This window comes from Primulina tabacum, chromosome 4, assembly GCF_025594145.1.
Source record: "Primulina tabacum isolate GXHZ01 chromosome 4, ASM2559414v2, whole genome shotgun sequence".
Lineage (NCBI taxonomy): Eukaryota > Viridiplantae > Streptophyta > Magnoliopsida > Lamiales > Gesneriaceae > Primulina > Primulina tabacum.
Window position 1 is genome coordinate 20,076,835 of NC_134553.1, and position 26,721 is coordinate 20,103,555.

General features: G+C 34.9%; 1 protein-coding gene and 1 pseudogene across 1 annotated transcript; one reads left to right on the forward strand and one right to left on the reverse strand.

Annotated features, from left to right (window-relative positions):
• Positions 1–5,195: 5,195 nt before the first annotated feature.
• LOC142541893 (uncharacterized) lies at positions 5,196–7,897 on the reverse strand. The gene is made up of 3 exons (XM_075648348.1): positions 7,750–7,897; positions 5,699–5,956; positions 5,196–5,563 (listed from the first exon to the last, which is right to left on the reverse strand). Exons 1-3 carry the CDS (start codon positions 7,895–7,897, stop codon positions 5,196–5,198), a joined length of 774 nt encoding a protein of 257 aa, XP_075504463.1.
• Positions 7,898–11,026: 3,129 nt separating this feature from the next.
• LOC142541894 (uncharacterized) overlaps positions 11,027–26,721 on the forward strand; it is a 40,780-nt pseudogene continuing 25,085 nt past the window's right edge.

A 26,721-nucleotide genomic window follows, 5' to 3' on the forward strand; every position in this document is an offset into this window, starting at 1 on the left:
CTTGCTCTTCAATCAAGTTGTATTTATATTTTATAAACCTTTATGTGAACATGAATCATGAAAACCGAATTTAGCAACATCTTTCAAAAAAAAAAAAACTGCACAGAATTTGGTTCCCCCTTTGTGCTTCACGTTTTCTGCTATTGTGGTGTTTCAGGTGGATGGTTCGATTCTAGGCTCCCAAGGCTGCATATAGACACGTACTAGGGTGTGTCAAGACCATGTTGGTCCATTCTTTGAGTCCCATACACGCTGGAAATTCGCATGTAACAGCAACACCCCGAATGTGTCCCTTTGAGTCTCGATTAGTATAGTTGCTGTCAAGGGAGGGAGTTTCTGATCTTGGCTGCCCTAGAGGCCTATAGCCATGGTTAGAACACCTCCCTATCATGTCTAAGACGTGACCAAGTCGCCCCTTTGAGGCTTGGTCCATGGTGAATCGGTTTTCAAATGAAAGAACAAGAATAGCCCTCGGCCCCTTCCCCATGCAGCAAGTGTAGTTTCGATTTTGTGGTGTGGTGTGAATCTTGTTTGGCCTCTGGCCCATAGCCACTGTCCATACCGTACCTCTTTATGTCTAGATCGTGCCATGGTCAATCAAATGGCCACTGGAACGACACGAGACAGCAAGCGAAGCAATATACCTCACGCACGCAAGGGTGCTCTCGGGTGGGACTTCTCGGCTGGTTTCATGGTGTGGTTCGAATTGTGGCTGGCCTAGGGCCCTTAGCCATGGTTCAAATCATTCCTTAGGATTTTGTTAAGAGGCTCTGGTCGGTGGTTCAAGCCCCAATGGCCGGTAGTCTGGAAAACGACGCAAGTAATCAAAGGCGCGGCTGCTGTATTTTGACAGCAAGTGACATCGCGGTTCACAGGCGTGTTCCGGGTTCTCGGTTGGCTTTTAGTCCATGGTCTTGGACTGGACAGTGACTCATTGAGTTAGGAAGGTCATGTTTTTGGCCGTTTGTGATTCGGATCATTTTAGAGGTCGTATGAGAATTTACGGTGCAATGTGCCAAAATGACTCTCGAAAGAGCGTTTCACGTTTTTGGCCTCCATTCACTAAATTTTGAGTACTGTAAATTTAGGAGCATTATTTCATCATTTTAGGCGTATTTTAATCATGACTATATGATGGTTCGGTGTTGGTTCGGGTTGGTACGGAGGCATGATTAAATACGAAGTCGTTGGGCGTAATTGTCGCGTTTTCGGATTTAATTACATAGTTTGGTCAAATAAATCATTTGCATATTTTTCATGTTAGATTTAAGTCGCAGCGAGCCTGGGAACGATCCAACCCAATTGGTAAAATTTATACAGGACATTTAATTACGTTATTTAATTATATTACGTGCAAAAATATAAAATATTCTTTTTTTGAGATTTATGCGATATTGCTTGTGGCTACTTCACTATCATGGTTTCACCCGGTGGTCACTTACCGGTTCAGTTCAGTTCATCCCGGTAGGTCACTTACCGGTCCCACCCAGTATACTGTGGCATTAGTCTGATTAGACGATTATTACTTCACCCGGTGGTCACTTACCGGTCAGTTCAGTTCAGTTCAGTGCAGGGGCCACTTGCGTAGACCATAATCTCACCAAAAAATTATTACATGTTATTTCATTACAGGACTCCAAGGAGCAAACATTTCCACTTATGATTTTTCAGTTCAGTTATGCACGTATTATAATTAATCATGACACGATATTTACGATATAACTCAGGACATGATATTTTCACTTGCATGCGATTTTATTATTTATTTACTTGTTATTTACGTTATATGAATGCTGAGTCTTTAAACTCACTAGACTTGATTGTTGTAGGTACTGACGATGACGAGACCGAGGGCGGGGACCAGTGATCTAGCTTGGGTCGGCAGAAGTGGGACCCGAGAACCTCATTTTTTTCAGCATTTATTATTTTATGATCAAACATTTTTATCTGTCGTTGGATTATTTTTAAACGGTTGTGTCGCAAACATTAAATTCTTCCGCTGCCATTTTGAATATTAAACTTTATTTATCAGTTTAACTTATGAATGAGACATTTTAATTATTTAAAAAGAAAATTTTTAATTTTTTCGCAAATTTTCATACGCGAATTTTCGGGCCATTATAAGATTGGTGATTCTTCATGAAACATCTACTACTAAACTACTGATTTTTTTAATAATCCAAGCCTCGAACGAAAGCAACATACACATAAAACTTATAAAATTCGAAACATGTTCTATAAAATAATTCCAACTACTGAGTAAGATCAACTTAAAATTTACTGTTCAAAATAAACACAAACATAATACTAAAAATCTATCAACCATCACACATAAAAATCATGAACATTTTGAAATATTGTTTTGCCCATAACTATCATAAAATCATAATTTGCGGAAGAATCGCAAGGTCCTCGGGCTTCTCATGCACCACCAGCTTAGTCCACTCAGTACTCAGCACCTCCAGTCTCCTCAACAACATGCTCACCTACATCAAACATACCTAGTGAATCTAAAGACTCAACACACACCTCATCCGCATAACAAAGTACATATACATAACAAATAACAATGAAAGGTAACGTAATTGAAATAACATCTTCAAAAGCATGAAAATAAATCTAAACATAAATATATTCATATTCATATTCAAATCATGTCGTCATATACACATTCGTTTTCCCTTTGTTGAATTCAGATTATTATTTGTGACTTTCGTATCAGTTGTTGGTCGATGGATCCATCTATGTATAACCATGGTACTGACGATGGGGGGACATTAGCGACACTCTCACCCGTCAACAGAGCCTTGACCTTATATGTTTCGTTTCATGTTCTTATTAGTCAAAACCAATTCACCTCCTTCATATTATGTCATCATATTCATCACGTATAGAAATTCATGCATATACATACAATTTCTTGAAACCAAACATGCAACATATTTTCAGCATTTTTCATAAAATTCCATATTCATATAAAATAAACATTATAAACATGCATTTTCAGTTTTCAGGGCACTTCCAGGACTGCTAACTCAATTCAGGTGCAAAATGACCATTTTGCCCCTGAAACCCTAATTCGACCATTTTATTCCTGGACAATAAAACTTCGACCCGAATCCATCCAAACTTATTAAAACACCTTAAAACATACTTATAATCATTTATTAGATGAAAAATCGAGCTCATGCATTAAATTTTATAATTTGTTTTAAAACTTGGACCGTAGTCCCGGTTTTAACCCGAATCAACCCGAAACACAACAAAACTTTCTCAAACTTAAACCATGACTTAATGACATACACTTGACCATACCTAAAATAACCAAGTCCGAACCATACAAGACCGTCGGAAACCCCCCCACCCCAAGCCGCTGGAATTTTTGTACCCAAAACCCAAACTTAACCCTTAGGATCTCATCGTCGGCCCTAGCCCCAAGCCGTCTAAACCAGGCCCTAACCACACCACCCTACAATCTGATTGGACCCTCCTGGACAGACGTAACCATGGTCCATAGCCCCATGAACGTGGACGTGCATGGTTCATCCGAGACAAGCCAAAAACGAAAAATGTGAGAAGCATGTCAAGAAATTCTATATTTTCATGTAAAAACCATACAAAAATGATTCATATTAGTAGATCTGTTAGCTACCATGCAAAATCATTCAAAATACATATTATGATGTGATCGATGAGAGAAATAGGGTATATGGCATGACTTTGCGTCTAAATGCTTGAAACATCAAACCAACAAAGCAAGAGAAGAACACTAGAGTGACGGGACAATAAAACTACTGAAATCTCCTTGAAAACAAGGCAAAAAGCTGCTGGTGTGCATGTGTGAGGGTGCGGCCGAGAGGTGAGAGAGGGAATGCTAGGGTTGGATGTGAGTTTTGGTAGAAATAAGAGTGAATATTGGGCCTAGGTTTTAAAATAATAAGGTTTAGTGGGCTTGACCCAAAAATTTACTAAAACAAGCCCATTAGGGCCAATAACATTAATGTAAAATATTTCGTTTTGGTACGTTTTCAAAAATATTATCCGAGTCCTTGAAAAGTCCTCAATTTTGTCAAAAATCGACCACCGATTTAAAATATGGCTCGACGTATAAAAATATCATAAAATTCTTATTTTCAAAAACCACGTTTTAAATATATCATATATTAAATAATTTAAAATAATTATTTAATAAAAATATTTTCCTTAAACTGTCACCGGTCTCCGTTCCTCGTTCGAGCATCGAAAACTGCAAAAAACCCTATTACATGCAATCTAGTAAAACATGTAATATGTCATAAAGAGGCAACTAATGTATTTAAAATGTTTAATTAAATATTTTTAATAATATCCTAGATTTGAATGCACTCAGGTTACGTCGCTTGAATTTCTAGACCTTATGATTTCCCACCCCTCCTTTTACCAGAATTTCGCTCTCGAAATTTAAAATTTACCGAAAAGCTCTGGGTAACGACTCCTTATCTCAGTCTCAGTCTCAGCCTCCCAAGTAGCTTCCTCCTTAAAATGATTTGGCCACTTGACTTTGACTATTTGAATCACTTTGTTCCGGAGTCTCCTTTCTTGTAGATCCATAATCTGCGTAGGTCTCTCTTCGAAATTCAATTTTGGTGTCAACTACAGAGGTTCATAATTTATCACATGTGAAGGATTCGACATGTACTTTTGCAGAATCGAGATGTGGAACACGTTATGTACTTTAGCCAAATTCGGACGGCAATGCAACTCTATAAGCTAGTGTTCCAACTCTCTCGAGAATTTCAAATGGTCCTATGAATCTAAGACTGAGTTTTCCCTTCTTGTAAATCTCATTACACTTTTTATTTGTGCCACTTTCATAAATACGTTGTCGCCCACTGCAAAATCTAGATCTCTGCACCGCTTATCTGAATAACTTCTGTCGACTCTGAGCAGTCTTCATCATCTCTCGGATCTTGACTACTAGCTCTGTATCCTGTCTGAAATTGTCTGGACCCAACTCTGCTCTTTGACCTACCTCATCTCAATATATCAGTGACCAACACTTTCTCCCATAAAGTGCCTCATATGGAGCCATAACTATGGATTTCTGATAGTTGTTTTCGTATGTGAACTCCATAAGCGTTAACTTTGGTTCCTAGCAGCCCTGGAAATTGATCACACAATCCCTGAGTAGATCCTCCAAAATATTAATCACTCTCTCAGGCTGACCATTGGTATGAGGATAAAAGGCTATACTGAATAGCAACTTGGTAGGTACCGTATGCCTGATGAATACTCTTCCAGAAACCGTATTTAAACCTCGTGTCTCTGTCTAAAACAATAGACATTGCGATCCCATTCAATCTGACTATCTCTATGATGTACAGCTCCATGTACAGAGTCATCATGAATGTCTTCTTAATCGGTAAAATATGTGCTGATTTCGTAAGCCGATCGAATATCACCCAAATAGCATTATATTGTCCAACTGTCCTGGGTAACCCTGTCACAAAATCCTTAGTGATGTTCTCCAGTTTCCACTCGTGAATAGGGAGTTGCTTAAGCTTCTCTGCTGGTCTCTGGTGCTCTGTCTTAACATGCTGGCATGTCAAAAACTCAGACACAAAACGCAAAATATCTCACTTCATGCCCGGCCACCAATACAAGGACTCCAAATCCTTGTACATCTTCGTACTCCCTGGATGAATAGAATACCGGGTACCGTGAGCTTCCTTAATAAAGTCCTCTCTCAGAGTGTCTCCACCAGGAACCCACAGTCGATAACGGTATCGAACTATGACATCCTTGACATAATACAATCTCAGACCCTTGGACTCATCTCTTAGTCTCCACTTCTGTAACTGCTCATCAGAAGATTGACCTGCTCGAATCCTGTCTCTCAATGTCGACTGAACTGTCAAGGTAGAAATATTAGGAGCATCACCCCTAGCAAACACTGCAAGCTCGAATATCTGAATCTCTGCTTGCAATGGTTTCTGAACTGACAACTAAGCTATCACTGCATTCTTCCTACTCAAAGCTTATGCGACCACATTATCCTTCCGCGGGTGGTAGCTAATGTCGCAGTCATAATCCTTAACCAGGTCTAACAATCTTCGTTGCCTCATATTCAGCTCTTTTTGAGTGAAGAAGTACTTCAAACTTTTATGATCTGTGAAAATTTAGCACTTCTCCCCGAATAAGTAGTGCCTCCATAACTTCAACGCGAAAACAACAGCAGCAAGCTCAAGGTCATGAGTAGGATATTTATTCCCATGCACCTTCAATTGTCTAGACGCATAGGCTATCACTATACTCTCCTTGCCCTGATGACATTGGAGAACTGGCGCTGAAGTCAAAGTTTGGACATATTCTCAAAGCTCTACTAGCACTCTGATCACAAACGAACTTCACATTCTTCTTTGACAAGGCATCATGGGTACCGTAATAGCCGAGAAGCCCTGGATAAAATTCTTGTAGTACCGATCTAGACCCAAGAAAATGGGGATCTCTGTCACAGTATTAGACACTGGCCAATCTCTGATTGTCTCGACCTTTCTGGGATCAACCTCAACTTCATCTCTGGAAATAATGTGGCCTAAGAATGCCTTATTTCGAGCCAGAACTCGCACTTCCTAAACTTGGCATATAAATGTTTGTCTAGCATTGTCTGCAGTGCTGTTTTCATAGTGTTGATTGTGCTCCTCCCTGCTCTTCGAAAAAATCAGTATATGATATTTAAAGACTATGACAAACTGATCCAAATACAGCCTCTCTTCATAAGTTTCCTCGCACAAATATAGGAGCTAATGTGCGGCATAATCTTGTTACTTCCTGCCTCAAAAACAAAAGACTTCATGTTGGGTGGTCGAACATACATTGACCTCTGCCGAAAATCTATTGAAACTCCATTCAAAGATAACCAATCAATGCAAAGAATGATGTCAAACTTAGGCATCGATAGTACAATCAGATCTGCTTGCACAATATTCTTCTGTAAACGAAGCTCCAAACTCTTTACCATCTTTGAAGTAAACATCTGATCACCAGAGGGAATACTCTAAAGCCCAAATCCATGTCTTCTGATATAATTCATAGTCGCTTTACAATTGTCTCGGATATAAATGAATGTGTAGCTCATGAATCTAGCAGTGCATAGATAGATACACTTGAAATAAATATCCTTCTTGTGACAAAAATACTACCAAAATCGTTTGAGTCTAACAAATTCAAGAAATTCTAACAACAATAACCCATACTTCTCAGAAAGTTACTCATGTTTATTCTTAAAAATTCCAAATTTCCATACTTATCCCACATAAAATTTTGGAAATTGCATTTTGTCCCTATGTTTCTCTAATTTATCCAATTTACACCCAAAAATTTTGAATTATGGCTAATTAGTCCAGGAATTTTTGAAAATTCCATATTTCACCCAAGGAATTTCGGTCACCTCAATTTCTGTCATTGGACTAACTAAATTATGGTATAACCTCTGAAATTCTCGGCTTCATACATTTAAGTCCTTAAAATTTTGGTTAATCGCAATTCCACCCTCAAAATTCTTAACTTACCCATTCAACCCTTTTACAAAATAAACTTGACATTTCATGCCCAAATTTTCGAAAATTCAATGTCATCCTTTAAATCCATCTAATTAGAGCATGAAACTTAATTTTCTTCTAAGTTCTTGGTGCTCCAAAACAAATCTATTAACCAACATAACATTTCATGCGAATCATGAAATGTAAAAATGTTAAATAAATAGGTTACCAGTGATCAACGTCGTGTCTGGCTCCGCTTCTGCCTCCTCGACATGCATTACATAGGACCTGCCAGTAGTGGGTCCCTTGTTCCTCGAACAATCAGCAGCCTTGTGACCCTCTTCCTTGCAGATGAAGCACTTAAATGTTCCCCACATACATTTACCGTAATGGAAACAGTTGCATTGTTTGCATGGCTGTCTCTTCTCCTACTTTGGGGCACCTGAGTTCTGAGGGGGATTCTACTGCCTCGGCTTCTTAAACTGACCTTGGGGTCTCTAATATTCCTGATTTCTAGGAGGCCCTGTGAACTATTTCTTGTTGGGATGTGAACTCAGCTAAGCCTGGTGCCTCTTCCTCTGCATATCTACATCGATTTGTCTCAATGCTTGCTCCGCCTGATAGGCACTAGCAGTGGCCGCCTCATTATCTGTCAGCCTCATCAGCTTAACATCCTCCATCCATGAAATGCCTCAACATCTCCGTCGCATCTCTAGCAATAAGGGGCACAAAGTGACAGCCCCAACCAAACTTCTGAATAAACTCTGCCTCAGACGAGTCCTCCTGTCGGAGACTCATGAACTCTCTAGTCAGACGTCCCCTGACATTTGCAGTGAAATAATTGACATATAAAATTTCCTTGAACTGATTCAAGAAGATGGTAGCTAGATTAACCCCATGCTCTGCTCTTTCCGACCATAGAGACGCATCGTTTCGCAGCATATAGGTAGCACATCAGACCATGTCAGCATAACCCATGTTGAGATATCGAAAGTGCAGCTCTAGGGACCTGATCCAGCCCTCAGTCATAAAAGGTAGGTGGTTCCACTGAACTCCTCCAGGGTTCATCCTCCTGAACTGTTCATAAAAGTCCTGCTGTGTTTTTGGAGGATGTTGAGCTCGCTCCATCAACTGTGCTATGCCCTCAAGGAGTCTGGTATCAGGATCTCTTGGTGTTTGTGGAAAAGCTCTGTCACTTCCAGGGGTGCCATCCAGCCTATCAGTACTAGGAGATCATCTAAGAGGCATATTAAATTAATACAGTTCAAATTCTAAACGTAACCAATATGCAATTCAATCTAGCTTTTAAATCATTTAAACTCAAAACATATAAATATATCTACATGCACTTAAACATAGTAATTATGTAAACATGCAGGTGATAAAAATAAAATATTTAAAACTTACAGATTTGAGGCTTGACGACTGAGCTTCTGAAGCTAGCGGTGGCACAACCCTCTACAAGAAACCTTGCTCTGATACCAACTGAAATGTCTATTACTAAACTACTGAATTTTTTTTAAAAATAAATCCAAGCCTTTGCCGAAACCAACATTTACATAAAAATTATGAAATTCGAAACATGTTCCATAAAATAATTCCAACTACTGAGTTAGATAAACTTAAAAATTACTATTGAAAATAAAAACCAGCATATTACTAGAAACCTATCAACCATCACAGCATAAAAATTATGAACATTTTGAATTACTGTTTTAACCGTAACTCTCATAAAATCATAAATTACGGAAAAATCGCAAGATCCACGAGCTTCTCGTGCGCCACCAGCTCAGTCCTCAGCACCTCCAGTCTCCTCAACAGCATGCTCACCTGCATCAATCATACATATTGAATCTAAAGACTCAACACACATGAACCGCATAAAAAAGTACATATACATAACAAGTAACAGTGAAAAGTAATGTAATTAAGATAACTTTCATGATCTTCAAAAGCATGAATATAAACATAAAAATATTCATATTCATATTAAATCATGAACATAAACATAAACATAAAAATATTCATATTCATATTCAAATCATGTTGTCGTATACGTATTCGTTTTTCTTTTATTGAATTCAGATCAATAGTTGTGACTATCATATCAGCTGTTGGTCGATGCATCCATCTACGTATAACCATGGTACCAGGTGGCGACGACATTAGCGACACTCTCACCCTTCAACTGAACTTTGGCTTTAAATTTTTCGTGTTCTGGTTCGTATTAGTCACAAAAAATTCACCTACTTCATATTATGTCATCATATTCATCACTTATAGATATTCATGCATATACATACATTTTCTTGAAACCACGCATGCAACATATTTTCAGCATTTTTCAAAAAAATTCCATATTCATATAAAATAAACATTGTAAACATGCATTTTTAGTTGTCAAGGAACTGCCAGAACTGCTAACTCAATTCAGGTGCATAATGACTATTTTTCCCCTGAAACCCTAATTTGACCATTTTACCCCTGGACCTTAAAACTTCGACCCGAATCTATCCAAACTTATTAAAACCCCTTAATGCATACTTATAATCATTTATTGGATGAAAACTCGAGCTCAGGCATTAAATAATATAATTTTTTAAAAACTTGGACCGGAGTTCTGGTTTTAACCCGAATCAACCCGAAACGCAACCAAACTTTCCCAAAATTAAAGCTTGACTTAATGACACCTAACCATACCTAAAACAACCATTTCAGACCATACAAAACCCTTGAAAACCCCCTGAAGGATGCTGTAATTTCTGCACCTAAAACCCGAAACACAAACTTTACCCTTAGGCTCTCACCGTCGGCCCTAGCCCCAAGCCATCCTGACCAGGCCTTAACCACACCACCCTAGGACGTTAATGGACCCTCCTGGGTAGACCTAACCATTGATCATATCCCCATGCATGCGGACGTGAATGGTTCACTCGAGACAAGCCAAAGCCGAACCTCACCATCCCTAGCTCCCTCGATCTGCCCCTAGACCATGACCAGCTATGCACGAGCCATCCCTAGTCCATGTCTAAGACCAACCAGGGTTTGATCCAAGGCCTAGAACAACCCTTGAACCGCCGCTCCCCTCCTATAACCCGATCGAGCCAAAACTGAGCCAAAACCATGAAGATCCGATTGCACCCTTGCACGACTCATTCCAGATTTGAACCTAGCACTTAGAACACGTACAAACCTATTGTAGATCATGCCACATACCTCAAACATGGAACCCCCTTCAAACCGAAATAAAACCGTGAGAAGCATGTCAAGAAATTCCATATTTTCATGTAAAAACCATACAAAACCGATTCATATTAGAAGATCTATTAGCTACCATGAAAAATCATTTAGAATACATATTATGATGTGATCGATGAGAGAAAGAGGATATATGACGTGCCTTTGCGTCTAAACGCTCGAAAAATCAAGCAAACGAAGCAAGAGATGAACACCGGAGGGACGAGACAATAAACCTATTGAATTCTCCTTGAAAACGAGGAAAAACGATGCTGGTGTGCATGTGTGAGGGTGTGGTCAAGAGGTGAGGGAGAGAATGCTAGGGTTGGATGTGTGTTTTGGTAGAAATAAGAGCGAATATTGGGCCTGGGTTTTAAATAATAAGGTGTAGTAGGATTGGCCTAAAAATCTACTAAAACAAGCCCATTAGTCCCAATAACACGCATATAAAATCTTTCGTTTTGGTACATTTTCAAAAATATTATCCGAGTCCTCAAAAAGTTCTCAAATTTGCCAAAAATCGAATACCGGTTTAAAATATGGATCAACGTATAAAAATATCATAAAATCCTTATTTTCAAAAATCACCTATTAAATACATCATATATTAATTTAAAATATTTATTTAATAAAAATATTTTCCTTAAATCGTCCCGGGTCTCCGTTCCTCGTTCGAGCATCGAATACTGCAAAAAGTCCTATTGCATGAAATCTAGTAAATCATGCAATAAACATGTAATAAGTCATAAACAAGGTAGTTAATGCATTTAAAACGTTTAATTAAACATTTTTAATAATAACCTAGATTTGCAAGCGATCAGGTTACCTCGCTTTAATTTCTAGACCTTACACTTCAGCAATAACTCCATAATCTTTCAGTTGTTGCTGAATTCAGAGGAGTTGGGCATGGAAACTTCTATCAGCTAAGTATTCAGCTTCAGTTGTGGAAGTCGCGATGGATGTCTGCTTCTTGATAAATCACGAGATCAGTCTGTCTCCTAGAAATTGACATGATCCACTTGTATTTTTGAAACGTCTACTACTAGAAATTTAAATTTTTTAAAACTAAATCTCGAAATATACATTTTTATTTCAAAAAATATATTTATAGGCAAGCATGCAATATCTATCGTCAATCACAAAATTTAAAAAATAAAAAGTATTCAACTACTAGGTAAAAGAATTGCAGCTTAAAAGAGCTCAAATAAACAACATGCAAGTCCTGTCAAAATATAAACATATAAATTATAAAATGTAAAAAATAACCATGATCACCCCAGACTTATAAACATGATGTGCGGAAAAAGTATGGTCCTCGAGTTAACGTGCGCATATCCAACTCTGCTTACTCAGTCTTCGACGCCTCCAATCTCCTTATCAATATGCTCACATGCATCATTCACAACTAGTGAGTCTAAATGCTCAATACAATGAATCGTTATAACAACTACATATACATAACATGCAACAATGAAAAGTACTATAAATAAAAATACATTTCATGAGCTTCAAATTGTGAGCATAAACGTAAAATTATAAAATAATAACGTGTTCCTATCGCATCATATCAACATACACGTATTCACTTTTTTATTTGAATTACATTCATTAGTTGAGACTTTTGCATTATCGTATTAGTAGACGGATCCATTTACGTATAACCACGGTACCCGGCGTCGAGGACATCGACAGTATTTATCATGCCCCAGAAACTAAAGCCAAATATTATCTGAAAACAATATCATTGGGGACACGGTACCCGGCGTCGGGGACATCATCGACAGTATTTAGATGGATCCAATTACTTGAAAACAATAAGCCTCGTATCGAAAATCCAAATAAACCAATCTTTTTCATAAATATAATATTGTCTTTACAATGACAATAGAACAACAATTACATTGGAGTTTTGCGGAAACTAAACAAAAGAAAATGTAAAAATCTTGATTCTTGATATTGTTCAACGATTACCAACCCCAGAAAGCTTCTTGTTCCTCCTCATTCAGTTGCTTTTCATTATTATCTGAAAGTTGTAATAATAAATTTCCAAAGGTACATATAGAACTTAATTTTCTTAAAACATATTTTTAACAAACTTTCAAAACTTATTACTTTTAACTTATCATAAAGAACCGAATCAAATTTGAGATAAAGGTTATCAGACGAATCAGAGCAGTTCAGAGGCAATTCAGAAACAATTCAGAACAAACACAACACTGTTACTCATCTCATTTCTATGGTCAAATTGTCCCCAATATGTTAGTCTTCTAAGGGGTGAGGCCAGAACACGGTTTTGTACCCACCGATGGGAGCCTGAACACGGTTTTATACCCACCGATGGGGGCCAGAACAAAATTACAATTATCGTTCCATTTCAAATTGATTTGTAACAATGTATCATAGTGTGGGGACCCGGACACTGACTCATTCTTTTCAATCATCATTAAGATTAAATGGATCAATTAAATAAAATGGGTCGCAAAATTATTTTTTTTAAAAATGTTGAACACCTTATAAACAAGTGTACAAATTTTTATAACAAGTTAGGTCCCATCTTATTCAAATTACATGATCAAGTTTAATATCTACAACATGATCAAAAGTACAAGTCTAGTACAAAAAAAATCATAACAAACTAATGTTCATCAACTACATATGAAGTGTTGAAAATCGGTTCTACATCTAAGCCCGGATCTCCACTCTAATCTCAATCGTTTATCTTCTTCTCGACCCTGATCATGTCCCACTTGTTGTCATGCACACATACAAACACAACAACAGCCGGATAACTCCTGTGAGAAACATATTTCCCAGTATAAACAACGTATACATGCATTTCATATAAACATATACAAAAGCATATAACATTTGTAAAACAATATGTATCGTAATCTACGAAAACATAAAACAATACAAAACTGTAAATCAAACTCTTAAACTCTTAATCTTTGACTCGAATTTTATCTAGGGATCCCGGTTGAATAAGAACGTAACAAGTCTCCCACCTACTCTTCCCAGCTAGATGGTGGTACGTTCTTATTCCCAGACATTGGCCCTCTATATCGAATCTCTACAATAGGAGTCGATCTTCTCCTAAGCACATCGATATAAACCAAATGTTCAGTGACCTGGCACCTCTGCCAAAGACTCATAATACATGCTTTGCTATAACTCAATAGACTAAGCATATCAATCTCAAGAATTGCAAACACATCAGAGCAATAAAAATATAGTATGTGGTTTTGGGAAACTCAAGCTATCTCTTACTCGAGTTGTATCTCCCTGTTTAACATTGATTTATACCTTTCTTTTCGTAGTTTTTGGTGGATTCAAACCTCAATCTGGCTTTGTTCAGTCTTCGAAGCCTTCAACACCAAATCTGGAATGACATTTCGAGAAGTATAATATCACATACAACTTAAGGCAATACTGGATATGATCAGAACTCAATTTAATTCTGTTTCGACGGCATAACAGCACAATCTCGATATATCCAGCAATACAAACAACAAACGACCAATCTCAACAACTCATAATCAATCAACAAACACAATTCCAATACCAAATCTGTACAACCCCATTCGAATATAACTGAAAATGATAACAATTACATAGGTTGTCCGTTCTTCAATCCGATTTCGGTTATACGATTACCACAATCTCAGGAATACATAATATAAATCAAATTATGATTCCCCCAATACCAAATTTTCAAACCATACAGGAAAGTAATAAGACTTACATCCTTTTGAAGCTCTCGACGAGAGAAGCAAGGAACGCAACTCGGATTAAAAATCAGACGGCCGGATCTTGCACAATCAACAATTTAAAATTCAAGAAAACTTGAGGGTTCCATGGAATCTCGGTTCTTTCACTGAAGTTCTGAATGAAAATAAAGATGGAAGAGGCTTATCTATTTATTGCATGGCAAGACGTGTGTCCTTTTCTAATTTCACGTCCAACATTCCTCGCGCATATGCGCGTCCCATGCTCGCGCATATGCGTGAGACCTACTGTCTCGACACATTCAAATTCACCAGCTCGTGCATATGCGCGCCTCGTCTTGCGCATATACGCGAGACCTACTGTCTCAGCGCTTGTACATAAATCTGCTCGCGCATAGGCGCGCCCCATCTCGCGCATATGCGCGAGGTCTTCTGCCTCGGCATATGGCAGCTCGCGCATATGCGCGCCTCGTCTCCGCGCATATGCGCGAGACCTTCTGGTCTCACACCTATAATCATGTCTTCTTATGTCTTCCTCGGATCTTGGCCTTTCATAATCACATCAATTATCAATTAATAATCTCGGATTAAAAGAATAAAATCTCGGGAATTACAATTTCCCCCTCTGAGACATGATTTCGTCCCCGAAATCACGGGCAATCAACTCACATAAAACAAGTAGATGTAACAGAAGCTAATTAAGAAAATCACATCAGTGAAATAACTCTGGAAATTTCTATCTCATATCTGATTCAGTCTCCCAAGTAGCTTCTTCAATACCATGACGACTCGACTGAACTTTCACAAGCGGAATAGTCTTCGTTCTGAGCTGCTTTTCTTTACGATCTAGAATCTGAATCGGTTTCTCGAAATAACTTAGAGTTTTATCAAGTTCGGCCTCATCAGGCTGAAGAACATGAGAAGCATCAGGAAGATATTTCCGCAGCATAGACACATGAAATACGTCATGTATACCAGATAGAGAATGAGGAAAAGCGAGTCTATAGGCACGAGTACCTATCTTCTCCAGAATCTCATACGGCCCAATATAGCGTGGAGACAACTTTTGATAAACATAAAAATTGTACATAATTAAATGTTTTATAATATAAATATATAGTTTTTGTTTTATTAAATGTTTAAATATTATATGTTTTATAATAAATTGTATAAAATATCAGTTGTTGTGTAATTACAAGTTTTTACTATTTTTTACAGGTTCGATAAAACAAGAATAAACATGGCGTTGCAAATGGGATTAAGATGATTCTTGGACCTGTAGAAAGTTGATGTTAATATCTACAATATTGGTGTCAAGCATGAGATAAAAATCCTCTCACAATTGGGATCAAATTAAGCAACAAATAAAGTTAGCAAAGGAGTGACAGTTTTACCATGCTCTAGTATTTTGACCATATCTCTCAAATTACTTGGTCAAATGATTTGAAAAAAATACCACAACTAGACAACTCAATTATCCACATGTTTCTTTTTATATGAAGAAGCAAATTCCAAGAAGAAGATTTTCAAAAGTGATGTGTAATATAATATAATATCTTGGAACACCAATGAAGACTTTTGTGTAAAAAAATAATATTTTATTTGTGGTTGTCTCCCCAAATTTGGCTATAAATAGGGGTGCATTGTAATGTATTGAGATATCCCTCATTATATGAACAAACCTTTGAGTTCATAATATTTCTCTCTATATTTTTCCTTTATTTCTTCATTTAAATATAATTAGCATGTTAATTTCATATTCAAAGTTTTACACTTTGAATAATGAATAGCTAACTTCCTAAAGTTGAGATGAAAATGTGAAACTCTTGGCATGATAATAAAGTTACTAAAAGGTAAGAATCTATGTTTTATATTATTTAATCATTATTTATTGTTTATGTTATATTTATTTCTTTAAGCATTTTTATACCCTACTTATAAGTGGGAGTTTTGATTTATTGTTGCTATATGTTACACTAAATTCTTGGAATCATTTAAATGTTAATTTGGTGTTACCAACCATTTAAAGTGGATGCCTTGATTTATTATATATGAATATATTATAATATTAAATTCTTGGAACCATTTAAATGTTTGTTTGGTTTTACCAACCATTTAAATTGGATTCCTTGATTTATTATATATGAATATATCATAGTATTAATTTATTGGTATCATTTAAATGTTTGTTTGGTTTTATCAACCATTTAAAGTGGGAACCTTGATTTAGTGTTTACAAATATATATAGCACAGTAAATACTTGACCACATTTATAAGTTTTGGTATATATTATATATTTATAAGATAATAATATATAGCATAATATAAATATGATTATTTAATATATTGGAACCATTTTATTAAGTGGATTTCAATAATGTTCGTTAATGTTAACTTTATTAAAATACCAAGAGTGGATCCTTTAATCTCAACTATTTAAATTAAAATTTGAACAATTAAAATTTACCCATTAAAGATTCAAATAATTAAAATTAAAAAGAAACAACAACAAAAACAAAACAAAAAGACATTGTAGTGGACTTGTAATTACCTTAGCTTCCCTATGGATACGATATTCGGACTCACCGAATTATACTACTTGTGGTCAACCTGCTCTTGGGAGTGCAACAATCAAAGTCGCAACAAGTTTTTGGCGCCGTTGCCGGGGAAGTATAATTTAATTTCAAGTTTATTTAATTTTGTTTATAGTTTATTTTTCTTTATTTAAATTTTTATTGCTTTTGTGTGTTTTTATTTTTTTTGCATTTGCATTTGCATGAGCATTTGGTCACGTACACTTAGTGGTCGACTCATTCGAAATAACCCTTTATTTTTACAAAACATGGCGGAAGAACCCATCCAAGAAACTGAAGATGAAATTCAATCTCAACATGATCATGATAGACGAAGAACACTTAGAGATCACATGAATCCTACACGTACTAGTGCACCTTCATGTCTAGTTTTTCCCCCGATGCATCTCATTTCAATTTTAAGCATGGTATTATCCAACTTTTACCCAATTTTCATGGCTTAGATTCTGAAAATCCATACATGCATTTACGAGAGTTTGAAGAAGTGTGCAACACATATAATGATCTAAATTGTAGCATGAACACCATTCGACTTAAGCTTTTTCCTTTTTCTTTAAAAGATAAAGCTAAAACTTGGCTACAAAATCTTAGATCGGGATCCATTCGAACTTGGGATGAATTGCAACAACAATTTTTGAAAAAGTTTTTTCCATCTCATAGAACAAATTCTTTCAAAAGGCAAATCATCACTTTCACTCAAAAACAAGGAGAAACTTTTTATCAGTGTTGGGATAGATACAAAGAATTGCTTAATCTTTGTCCACATCATGGTTTTGAAATTTGGAGGGTTGTTTCTCAATTTTATGAAGGCTTAACACCTAAAGATAGGCAAATGGTTGAATTTATGTGTAATGGAACATTTGAAGATAAAGATCCAAATGAGGCAATTGAGTATCTCGATTCATTAGCTGAAAATGCTCAAAATTGGGACACTATAGGTACAATCGAACCATCAAACAAGATTCAATCTCCTACATCTGGTGGAGGTATGTACACTCTCAAAGATGAACATGATCTTCAAGCTAGATTTACCTCTTTGGCAAGAAAAGTTGAGGCACTTGAATTGAAAAAGAATGGTCAATTAAAATCTGTTCAAGAAATTTCGTGTCACATCTGTGATACAAGTGATCATTTTACAAAAGATTGTCCCACTTTGCCCTCTTTTAAAGAATGTCTCCATGAGCAAGCCAATGTTTTGAACAATTTCAAAAGGCCAAATTTTGAACCATTTTCTCAAAATTACAATCCAGGTTGGCGAAATCATCCAAATTTTAGTTGGAGGAATGATAATGCTGCACAATTTTCACAACCACATTTCCAAAATCAACAAAATTTTCAAAATTATGCACCTTATGTTCCTCCACCTATAAGAAATTTGGAAGATACATTGAATTCTTTCATTGCAAAGCAAGAGTCTATTAATACTCAAACTACTCAAACCATGACAGATTTGAAAGATACTCTTGCTAAATTTGCATCTGCACTTAATGTTCATGAAAAAGGTAAATTTCCTTCACAACCTCTGCCTAATCCCAAGGATCATCATTCACAAACTGGAACTTCTGGAACTCAACCGATGGATCAGGTAAAATCTGTTATTACCCTTGGAAGTGGTAAGGTTGTGGAAAAATCCATCTTGAACCTTGTGAAGATGATGATAAATCAACTTCAAAGGGTAAGAAGTGGAACCCATAACTTGCGAAGAGGAGGTTCAACAGACAGTGTCACCACCATTCCCTCATGCATTGAAAAATACAAAAAAATCAAATTTGAATTCTGATATATATGATATTTTTAAACAAGTAAAAGTTAATATTCCTTTATTAGATGCAATAAAACAGGTACCATCATATGCAAAATTTTTGAAAGACTTGTGCACTGTGAAAAGAAAATTGAATGTGAAAAAGAAAGCATTTTTAGCCGAACAAGTAAGTGCAATCATTCAAAATAATAATACTTTGAAATACAAAGACCCTGGTTGTCCTACTATTTCATGTATTATTGGAGAACGAAAGATTAAAAAAGCCTTGCTTGATCTTGGAGCTAGTGTGAATTTACTTCCATATTCAGTTTATCAAGAACTCAATCTAGGCGAGTTAAAATCAACTTCGGTAGCACTTTTACTTGCCGATAGATCTGTTAAAGTGCCAAGAGGTATGATAGAAGACGTATTGGTCCAAGTTGATAACTTTGTATATCATGTCGATTTCATAGTTTTAGATACACAACCTATCAAAGCTTGTAATGCAATTCCTGTAATTCTGGGTCGTCCATTTTTAGCAACTTCTAATGCCCTTATAAATTGCAGGAATGGAATAATGAAGTTGTCATTTGGTAACATGACCTTGGAGCTCAATGTTTTTAATCTTTGTAAGCAATCACATGACAAAGGAGATGAAAGTGAAGATGAAAATCTTATTGAAACTCTTGTGGAAGAAAACATTCAAGAAGGGAGTATTCGTGATCAATTAGATATTTGTTCAATTGAAATTATTAAAGAAAATATTGAAATTGATCTTGATGATTTTATCAGGTATCACTCGTTACCAGGATCAGAGAAAGAATTTGATGCAAAATATGAGAACAAAGACGAACCACCCATATTGGAGTTAAAACCCTTGCCAGAAGAATTCAAGTATGCATTTCTTGGATAAGATGAAACATATCCGGTGGTAATTTCTTCCAAACTAGAAAGTGATTAAGAAGGTAAATTAGTTGATATGCTTAAAAGACATAAAAATGCAATTGGTTGGACACTAAAAGATCTCAAGGGCATTAATCCACTAATTTGCACACACAAAATTCATTTAGAAGAAAATGCTAAAACATCTCAACAACCACAAAGGAGATTAAATCCACACATGAAAGATGTTGTGAAAACTGAAGTTCTCAAACTACTTGATGTCGGGATTATCTACCCTATTTCTGATAGTAAGTGGGTAAGCCCAACACAAGTAGTTCCAAAAAAATCTGGCATCACAGTGATAAAAAATGAAAAAGGTGAATTGTTAACAAGTCGAGTCCCATCTAGTTGGCGGATGTGTATTGATTATAGAAAATTAAATGACGCCACTAGAAAAGATCATTTTCCATTACCATTTTTGGATCAAATTTTAGAAAGAGTAGCAAGTCATCCGTACTACTGTTTTCTTGATGGATATTCAGGTTATTATCAAATTCCCATTGCACTCGAAGATCAAGAAAAAAATACATTCACATGTCCTTTTGGAACATTTGCATTCAGAAGGATGCCATTTGGTTTATGCAATGCCCCAGAAACATTTCAAAGATGTATGCTAAGCATTTTTTGCGACACTGTTGAAAATTGTTTGGAAATTTTCATGGATGATTTAACTGTCTTTGGGAATACATTTGATAATTGTCTTGAAAATTTGGAAAAAAATTTAAAAAGATGCGAGGAAAAAGGTCTTATTTTAAATTGGGAAAAATGTCGTTACATGATTACTTCTGGAATTGTTTTGGGACATGTCGTGTCATCTCATGGAATTGAAGTTGATAAAGCAAAAGTTGATGTCATTGCCAATTTACCCCCTCCAAAAACCATTAAAGAAATTCGCTCATTTTTGGGACATGCTGGATTTTATCGGAGGTTTATAAATGACTTTAGTTTAATCTCTAAACCCATTTGTAACCTCTTAACAAAAGACACTGCATTTGAGTGGACTCAAGAATGTCAAAATGCTTTTGATAAAATTATTCGACATTTAACATCAGCTCCTATCATGCAACCTCCTGACTGGTCTTTACCATTTGAAATCATGTGCGATGCGAGTGATTATGCAGTCGGTGCAGTACTGGGTCAAAGAAGAAACGGTAAGCCTTATGTGATATATTATGCAAGTAGAACTTTAAACAATGCTCAAATGGATTACTCCACAACTGAAAAAGAACTACTTGCTGTAATATTTGCATTAGATAAATTTCGTTCTTATTTGATTGGATCAACGGCTATTGTGTTTACTGATCATTCTGCTATTAGATATTTGTTGACCAAAGAGGATGCAAAGCCACGACTGGTACGATGGATTTTGTTACTCCAAGAATTTGACATTGTGATCAAAGATAAAAAAGGAACCGAGAATGTCGTAGCCAATCATTTATCGAGACTAGTAACATGATCATCTTGTGAAATGACACCAATTAACGATAATTTTCCTGATGAACATCTATTTTCAGTTACTACTACACCTTGGTTTGCTAACATAGTATATTTTCTTGTGACAGGAAAAATGCCACCGCAATGGAGTTCCCAAGATAAAAGAAAATTTTTGAATGAGGTAAAAAACTTTTATTGGGATGATCCGTATCTGTTCAAGTATTGTCCAAATCAAATTTTTCGACGTTGCATACCCGACAATGAGGTAAGTAGTGTCATTAAATTTTGTCATTCAGAAGCATGCGGAAGGACATTTTTCTTCAAAGAAAACGGCTGCAAAAATCTTGCAGTGTGGATTTTATTGGCCCACTTTGTTTAAAGACACCCACGAAATATGAAGATCTGTGAAAATTGTCAAAAATTGGGTGCGATTTCAAAAAGAAACATGATGCCTTTGAATCCTATCATTGAAATTGAAATCTTTGACTGTTGGGGAATTGATTTTATGGGACCTTTTCCATCGTCGTTTGGATACTTGTATATTTTAGTTGCAGTTAATTATGTTTTCAAATGGATAGAGGCAATTCCATGTCGAAAAAATGATCATAAAATCGTCATCAAATTTTTAAAAGAAAATATTTTTAGTAGATTTGGAATTCCTCGAGCCATGATAAGTGATGGGGGAACTCACTTTGTTAATAAACCATTTGCTTCATTAATGAAAAAATATGGTATTACTCATAAAGTAACTACTCCTTATCATCCTCAAACAAATGGACAAGTTGAATTAGCTAATAGGGAGATAAAACAAATTTTGGAAAAAAACTGTTAACTCAAATAGAAAAGATTGGTCTCTGCGACTTAATGATGCACTTTGGGCATATCGAACAGCTTTTAAAACATCATTGAATATGTCTCCCTATAGGTTGGTTTATGAAAAACATTGTCATTTGCTTGTGGAATTGGAACATAAAGCTTATTGGGCGATCAAAACTTTAAATTCAAGCATAGATGATGCCAAAAAATTGCGTAAATTGCAACTTAATGAACTCAGAAATGACGCGTATGAGAATTCAAGGATTTATAAAGCAAAAATCAAATCATTTCATGATAAAACAATTCTTAGAAAATCTTTTGAGATTGGTAAAAAAGTTTTGCTTTATAATTCTCGACTTCACATATTCCCAGGAAAATTACGATCAAGATGGACAGGCCCATATGTTGTAAAGCATGTGTATACTTATGGAGCTGTGGATATTGAAAATCCTAAAAATGGTGATATTTTTAAAGTAAATGGACAAAGGCTTAAACCATTTTTAGAAAATGAAATCTTTCAAGAAGAGTTTATTTCCCTTTCTGATCCTTGATTTTTTTTTGTTGTTGTTGCATTTAAGTTTGTTTGTTTTTATTTCAGGTTTTCTTAATATTTTTATTTTCCCGGTTAAATGGCGGATAACGGTACTCCGTGACTCTCATAGTCAGTTAAATCAGTTTCCCACAATTGCTGATACAAAAATAAAAAAAAATCATTTCTTTTCTTTTCAAAACTGATGAAATTCTCTCAAAAATTTGTAAATATTTTCCCTCTGTTTCTGAAAATGTTCTAAGAAAAATTTATGCAGGAAGGTGTGAAAGATTGAGATTGCTAATGCAAAAAGGAATTCCAGAAGATATTCGTCTTGTAATAGAAGCTAAGGTCCGATTTGGAGGAGAAGTTCCACAATCATTGCTCATTCGATATTTGCCTGGATTAGGAAAAAGCACTTATGCGAACAAACGAAGGGCCAAAAGTTTAAGGGTTTGTCATAAGTGTGCAAGATGGACTTGTGACAAACGATGCAGATCTTTGGGATGTGTTTCCAATAACAGAGAAGATAAAATTGGTTTCATTAAGAATGGGCTGAGTAAGGAGTCTTTAGATAACATCTTATTGACTCTTGAGACGCATTCTAGTGGACATGTGCATATTGAACTTCTCCGTTTATGGAAACAATTCCAAGATGAGCGTCATAGTCTTGGGAATCCGACTAAAAAAGACCATGTTTGCCAATTTATAAGAAAATTGGATGGGAAGCATATCCTCGACTCATAGAAGGCGTTAAGCCGTTTCTGGACGTAAAACCAGAGGAAAATTGTGAGCCACAATCACACTACTGTTTATATGCATGTGTCTCATTATTGTTTTCACTATTTATTCTGTTTACAGCTGTGACCCATAGTTTTGTCATGATAACATATTACTTTCTATAAAATCTCTCATCTTTCTCTCTATTTTCCCAGGAAAAAAAAAGAAAGTAAAAACATGGCTGGATCCTCTGCACAAACATTGAAAAATATTTGTGTATTTTGTGGGTCGAGTCCTGGAAAAAATGAAGTGTTTGTAGAAGCAGCGAATAATCTTGGAAAGATATTGGCTAAGAGAAAAACTCACTTGGTATATGGGGGAGGTAATATTGGGTTAATCGGATCTGTTTCAACATCTGCTCATCTTGGAGGTAGTCAGGTTTTGGGTATTATTTCTACAGCTTTAGCTGAAGGAAATATTACAGGTGTTACGATTGGGGAGGAATTAAAAGTTTCTTCTATGTATGAAAGAATCACTCAAATGATTGAAAATTCTGATGCTTTTATTGCACTACTAGGTGGTTTTGGTACATTAGAAGAAATTTTTCACACTGTTTCTTGGGCACAACTTAATATCCATAATAAATCTGTGGGCTTGTTGAATATCAATAATTATTTTGACAGTTTGTTGACATTTCTTGATAAAGCTGTGGAATAGAATTTCATTTCAGAAAATTCACGACGGATGCTCATCTGTGCTTCGACTGCAGACCAATTAATTGATGATTTGGAAGCTTTTGTTCATAAGCCTGATCCGATGATAACAAAGATCAATTGGTCGCAATCAAGCAGTAAGAAAAGGAAGTTGGATCATTGATTCAAAAGTCGTGGATTGGTTTGCGTTTGTTTCAGTTTGTTATCTTCAATAAAATTCCAGGTGATATCTCTTTCATTACGTACTCTTTATTAATAGTTATTTTGACATTAGGGACAATGTCATATTCTGATTGGGGGGAGAACAAACTTATAAAAAAAAAATTTAAAAAAAATAAATAAAAAATAATAATATATATTATTTTAAAATAAAATCATGTTTATTGTTTGTATCTTAGTAATTTTTGCAAAAATTGTCATACATTACATGTTTGAAAGATTTAAATTAGAACATGCATTAATCTATTTAAGAATTTTTAAATTTTTATTTGAAAAAAAAGTCAATTTTAATATTCTGATCAATATAAAAATATGATTTATGAAATCTTTTTGAATGATTAACCAATTGTGATAATATCAGGTATTAAAGTATATAGCCCAAGATATACCTTATAAGAGTGCCTATAATTTTAAACTCACACATATTTTGTGAGTGAGTGGAGAGGACTGAGAAAACAGCTTTCGAGCCTTTATTGATCATGAGAGAGACTATCTATTGTTTAGATCTTGATTTCTTATTTTGAAGAAAAAAAAAATGATATTTCCTTGAAAAAAAAAAGGAGAAAAATACAAAAAAAAAGATATTGAATATCTATGTAATTTTTAAGTTATATGCTACGACCCATATATCTCTCATAAAAAAAACAAAAAACAAAAAACAAAAAAGAGAGAGAAATTTATTGTACAAATTAAATAAATATGTGGTCAAGAAGCATAAACTTAGTCTGATTCCATGATGTAATGTAAAAAAAAATAATAATAAAAAAAATATCAGGAAAAAATATATAATAAGAACAACTAGATTTTGAATCAATGGATTTTCTATCTTTTGATTAGTTTGGCTCGTTTGTCTGTCTGCATTCTGTAAACCATTTTTCTGAGCATTTATCTATATTCCAACTCCATGAGAGAAATCGTTGCCATAAATTGAAACATTTATTAACTTGTAAGGATATGGAGTTGAGACTCTTACTAGGAATTTCTGAAGGCCGTGTACATTTAACTACCTGAAATAAGCTTTGAATTGAACATCTCAAATTATTTCATAAATTATAATTATGATGATCATGATATAACTTTGATAGTTTTCAAATTTAATTTAAACACTTAGATAGTTTTGATTACATTTCTATTTAAATTAATCAATATGTTTTGTATTGCTATTAACGCTTAAATTGCTAGGGACTAGCAATAAGCTGGTTGGGAGGTATGATAAACATAAAAATTGTACATTAATTAAATGTTTTATAATATAAATATATAGTTTTTGTTTTATTAAATGTTTAAATATTATATGTTTTATAATAAATTGTATAAAATATAAGTTGTTGTGTAATTACAAGTTTTTACAATTTTTTACAGGTTCAATAAAACAAGAATAAACTTGGCGTTACAAATGGGATTAAGATGATTCTTGGACCTGTAGAAAGTTGATGTTAATATCTACAATATTGGTGTCAATCATGAGATAAAAATCCTCTCACAATTGGGATCAAATTAAGCAACAAATAAAGTTAGCAAAGGAGTGGCAGTTTTACCATGCTCTAGTATTTTGACCATATCTCTCAAATTACTTGGTCAAGTGATTTGAAAAAAAATACCACAACTAGACAACTCAATTATTCACATGTTTCTTTTTATGTGAAGAAGCAAATTCCAAGAAAAATTTTTCAAAAGTGATGTGTAATATAATATAATATCTTGGAACACCAATGAAGACTTTTGTGTAAAAAAATAATATTTTATTTGTGGTTGTCTCCCCAAATTTGGCTATAAATAGGGGTGCATTGTAATGTATTGAGATATCCCTCATTCTATGAACAAACCTTTGAGTTCATAATATTTCTCTCTATATTTTTCCTTTATTTCTTCATTTAAATATAATTAGCATGTTAATTTCATATTCAAAGTTTTACACTTTGAATAATGAATAGCTAACTTCCTAAAGTTGAGATGAAAAGGTGAAACTCTTGGCATGATAATAAGGTTACTAAAAGGTAAGAATCTATGTTTTATATTATTTAATCATTATTTATTGTTTATGTTATATTTATTTCTTTAAGCATTTTTATACCCTACTTATAAGTGGGAGTTTTGATTTATTGTTGTTATATGTTACACTAAATTCTTGGAACCATTTAAATGTTAGTTTGGTGTTACCAACCATTTAAAGTGGATGCCTTGATTTATTATATATGAATATATTATAATATTAAATTCTTGGAACCATTTAAATGTTTGTTTGGTTTTACCAACCATTTAAATTGGATTCCTTGATTTATTATATATGAATATATCATAGTATTAATTTATTGGTATCATTTAAATGTTTGTTTGGTTTTACCAACCATTTAAAGTGGGAACCTTGATTTAGTGTTTACAAATATATATAGCACAGTAAATACTTGACCATATTTATAAGTTTTGGTATATATTATATACTTATAAGATAATAATATATAGCATAATATAAATATGATTATTTAATATATTGAAAACCATTTTATTAAGTGGATTTCAATAATGTTCG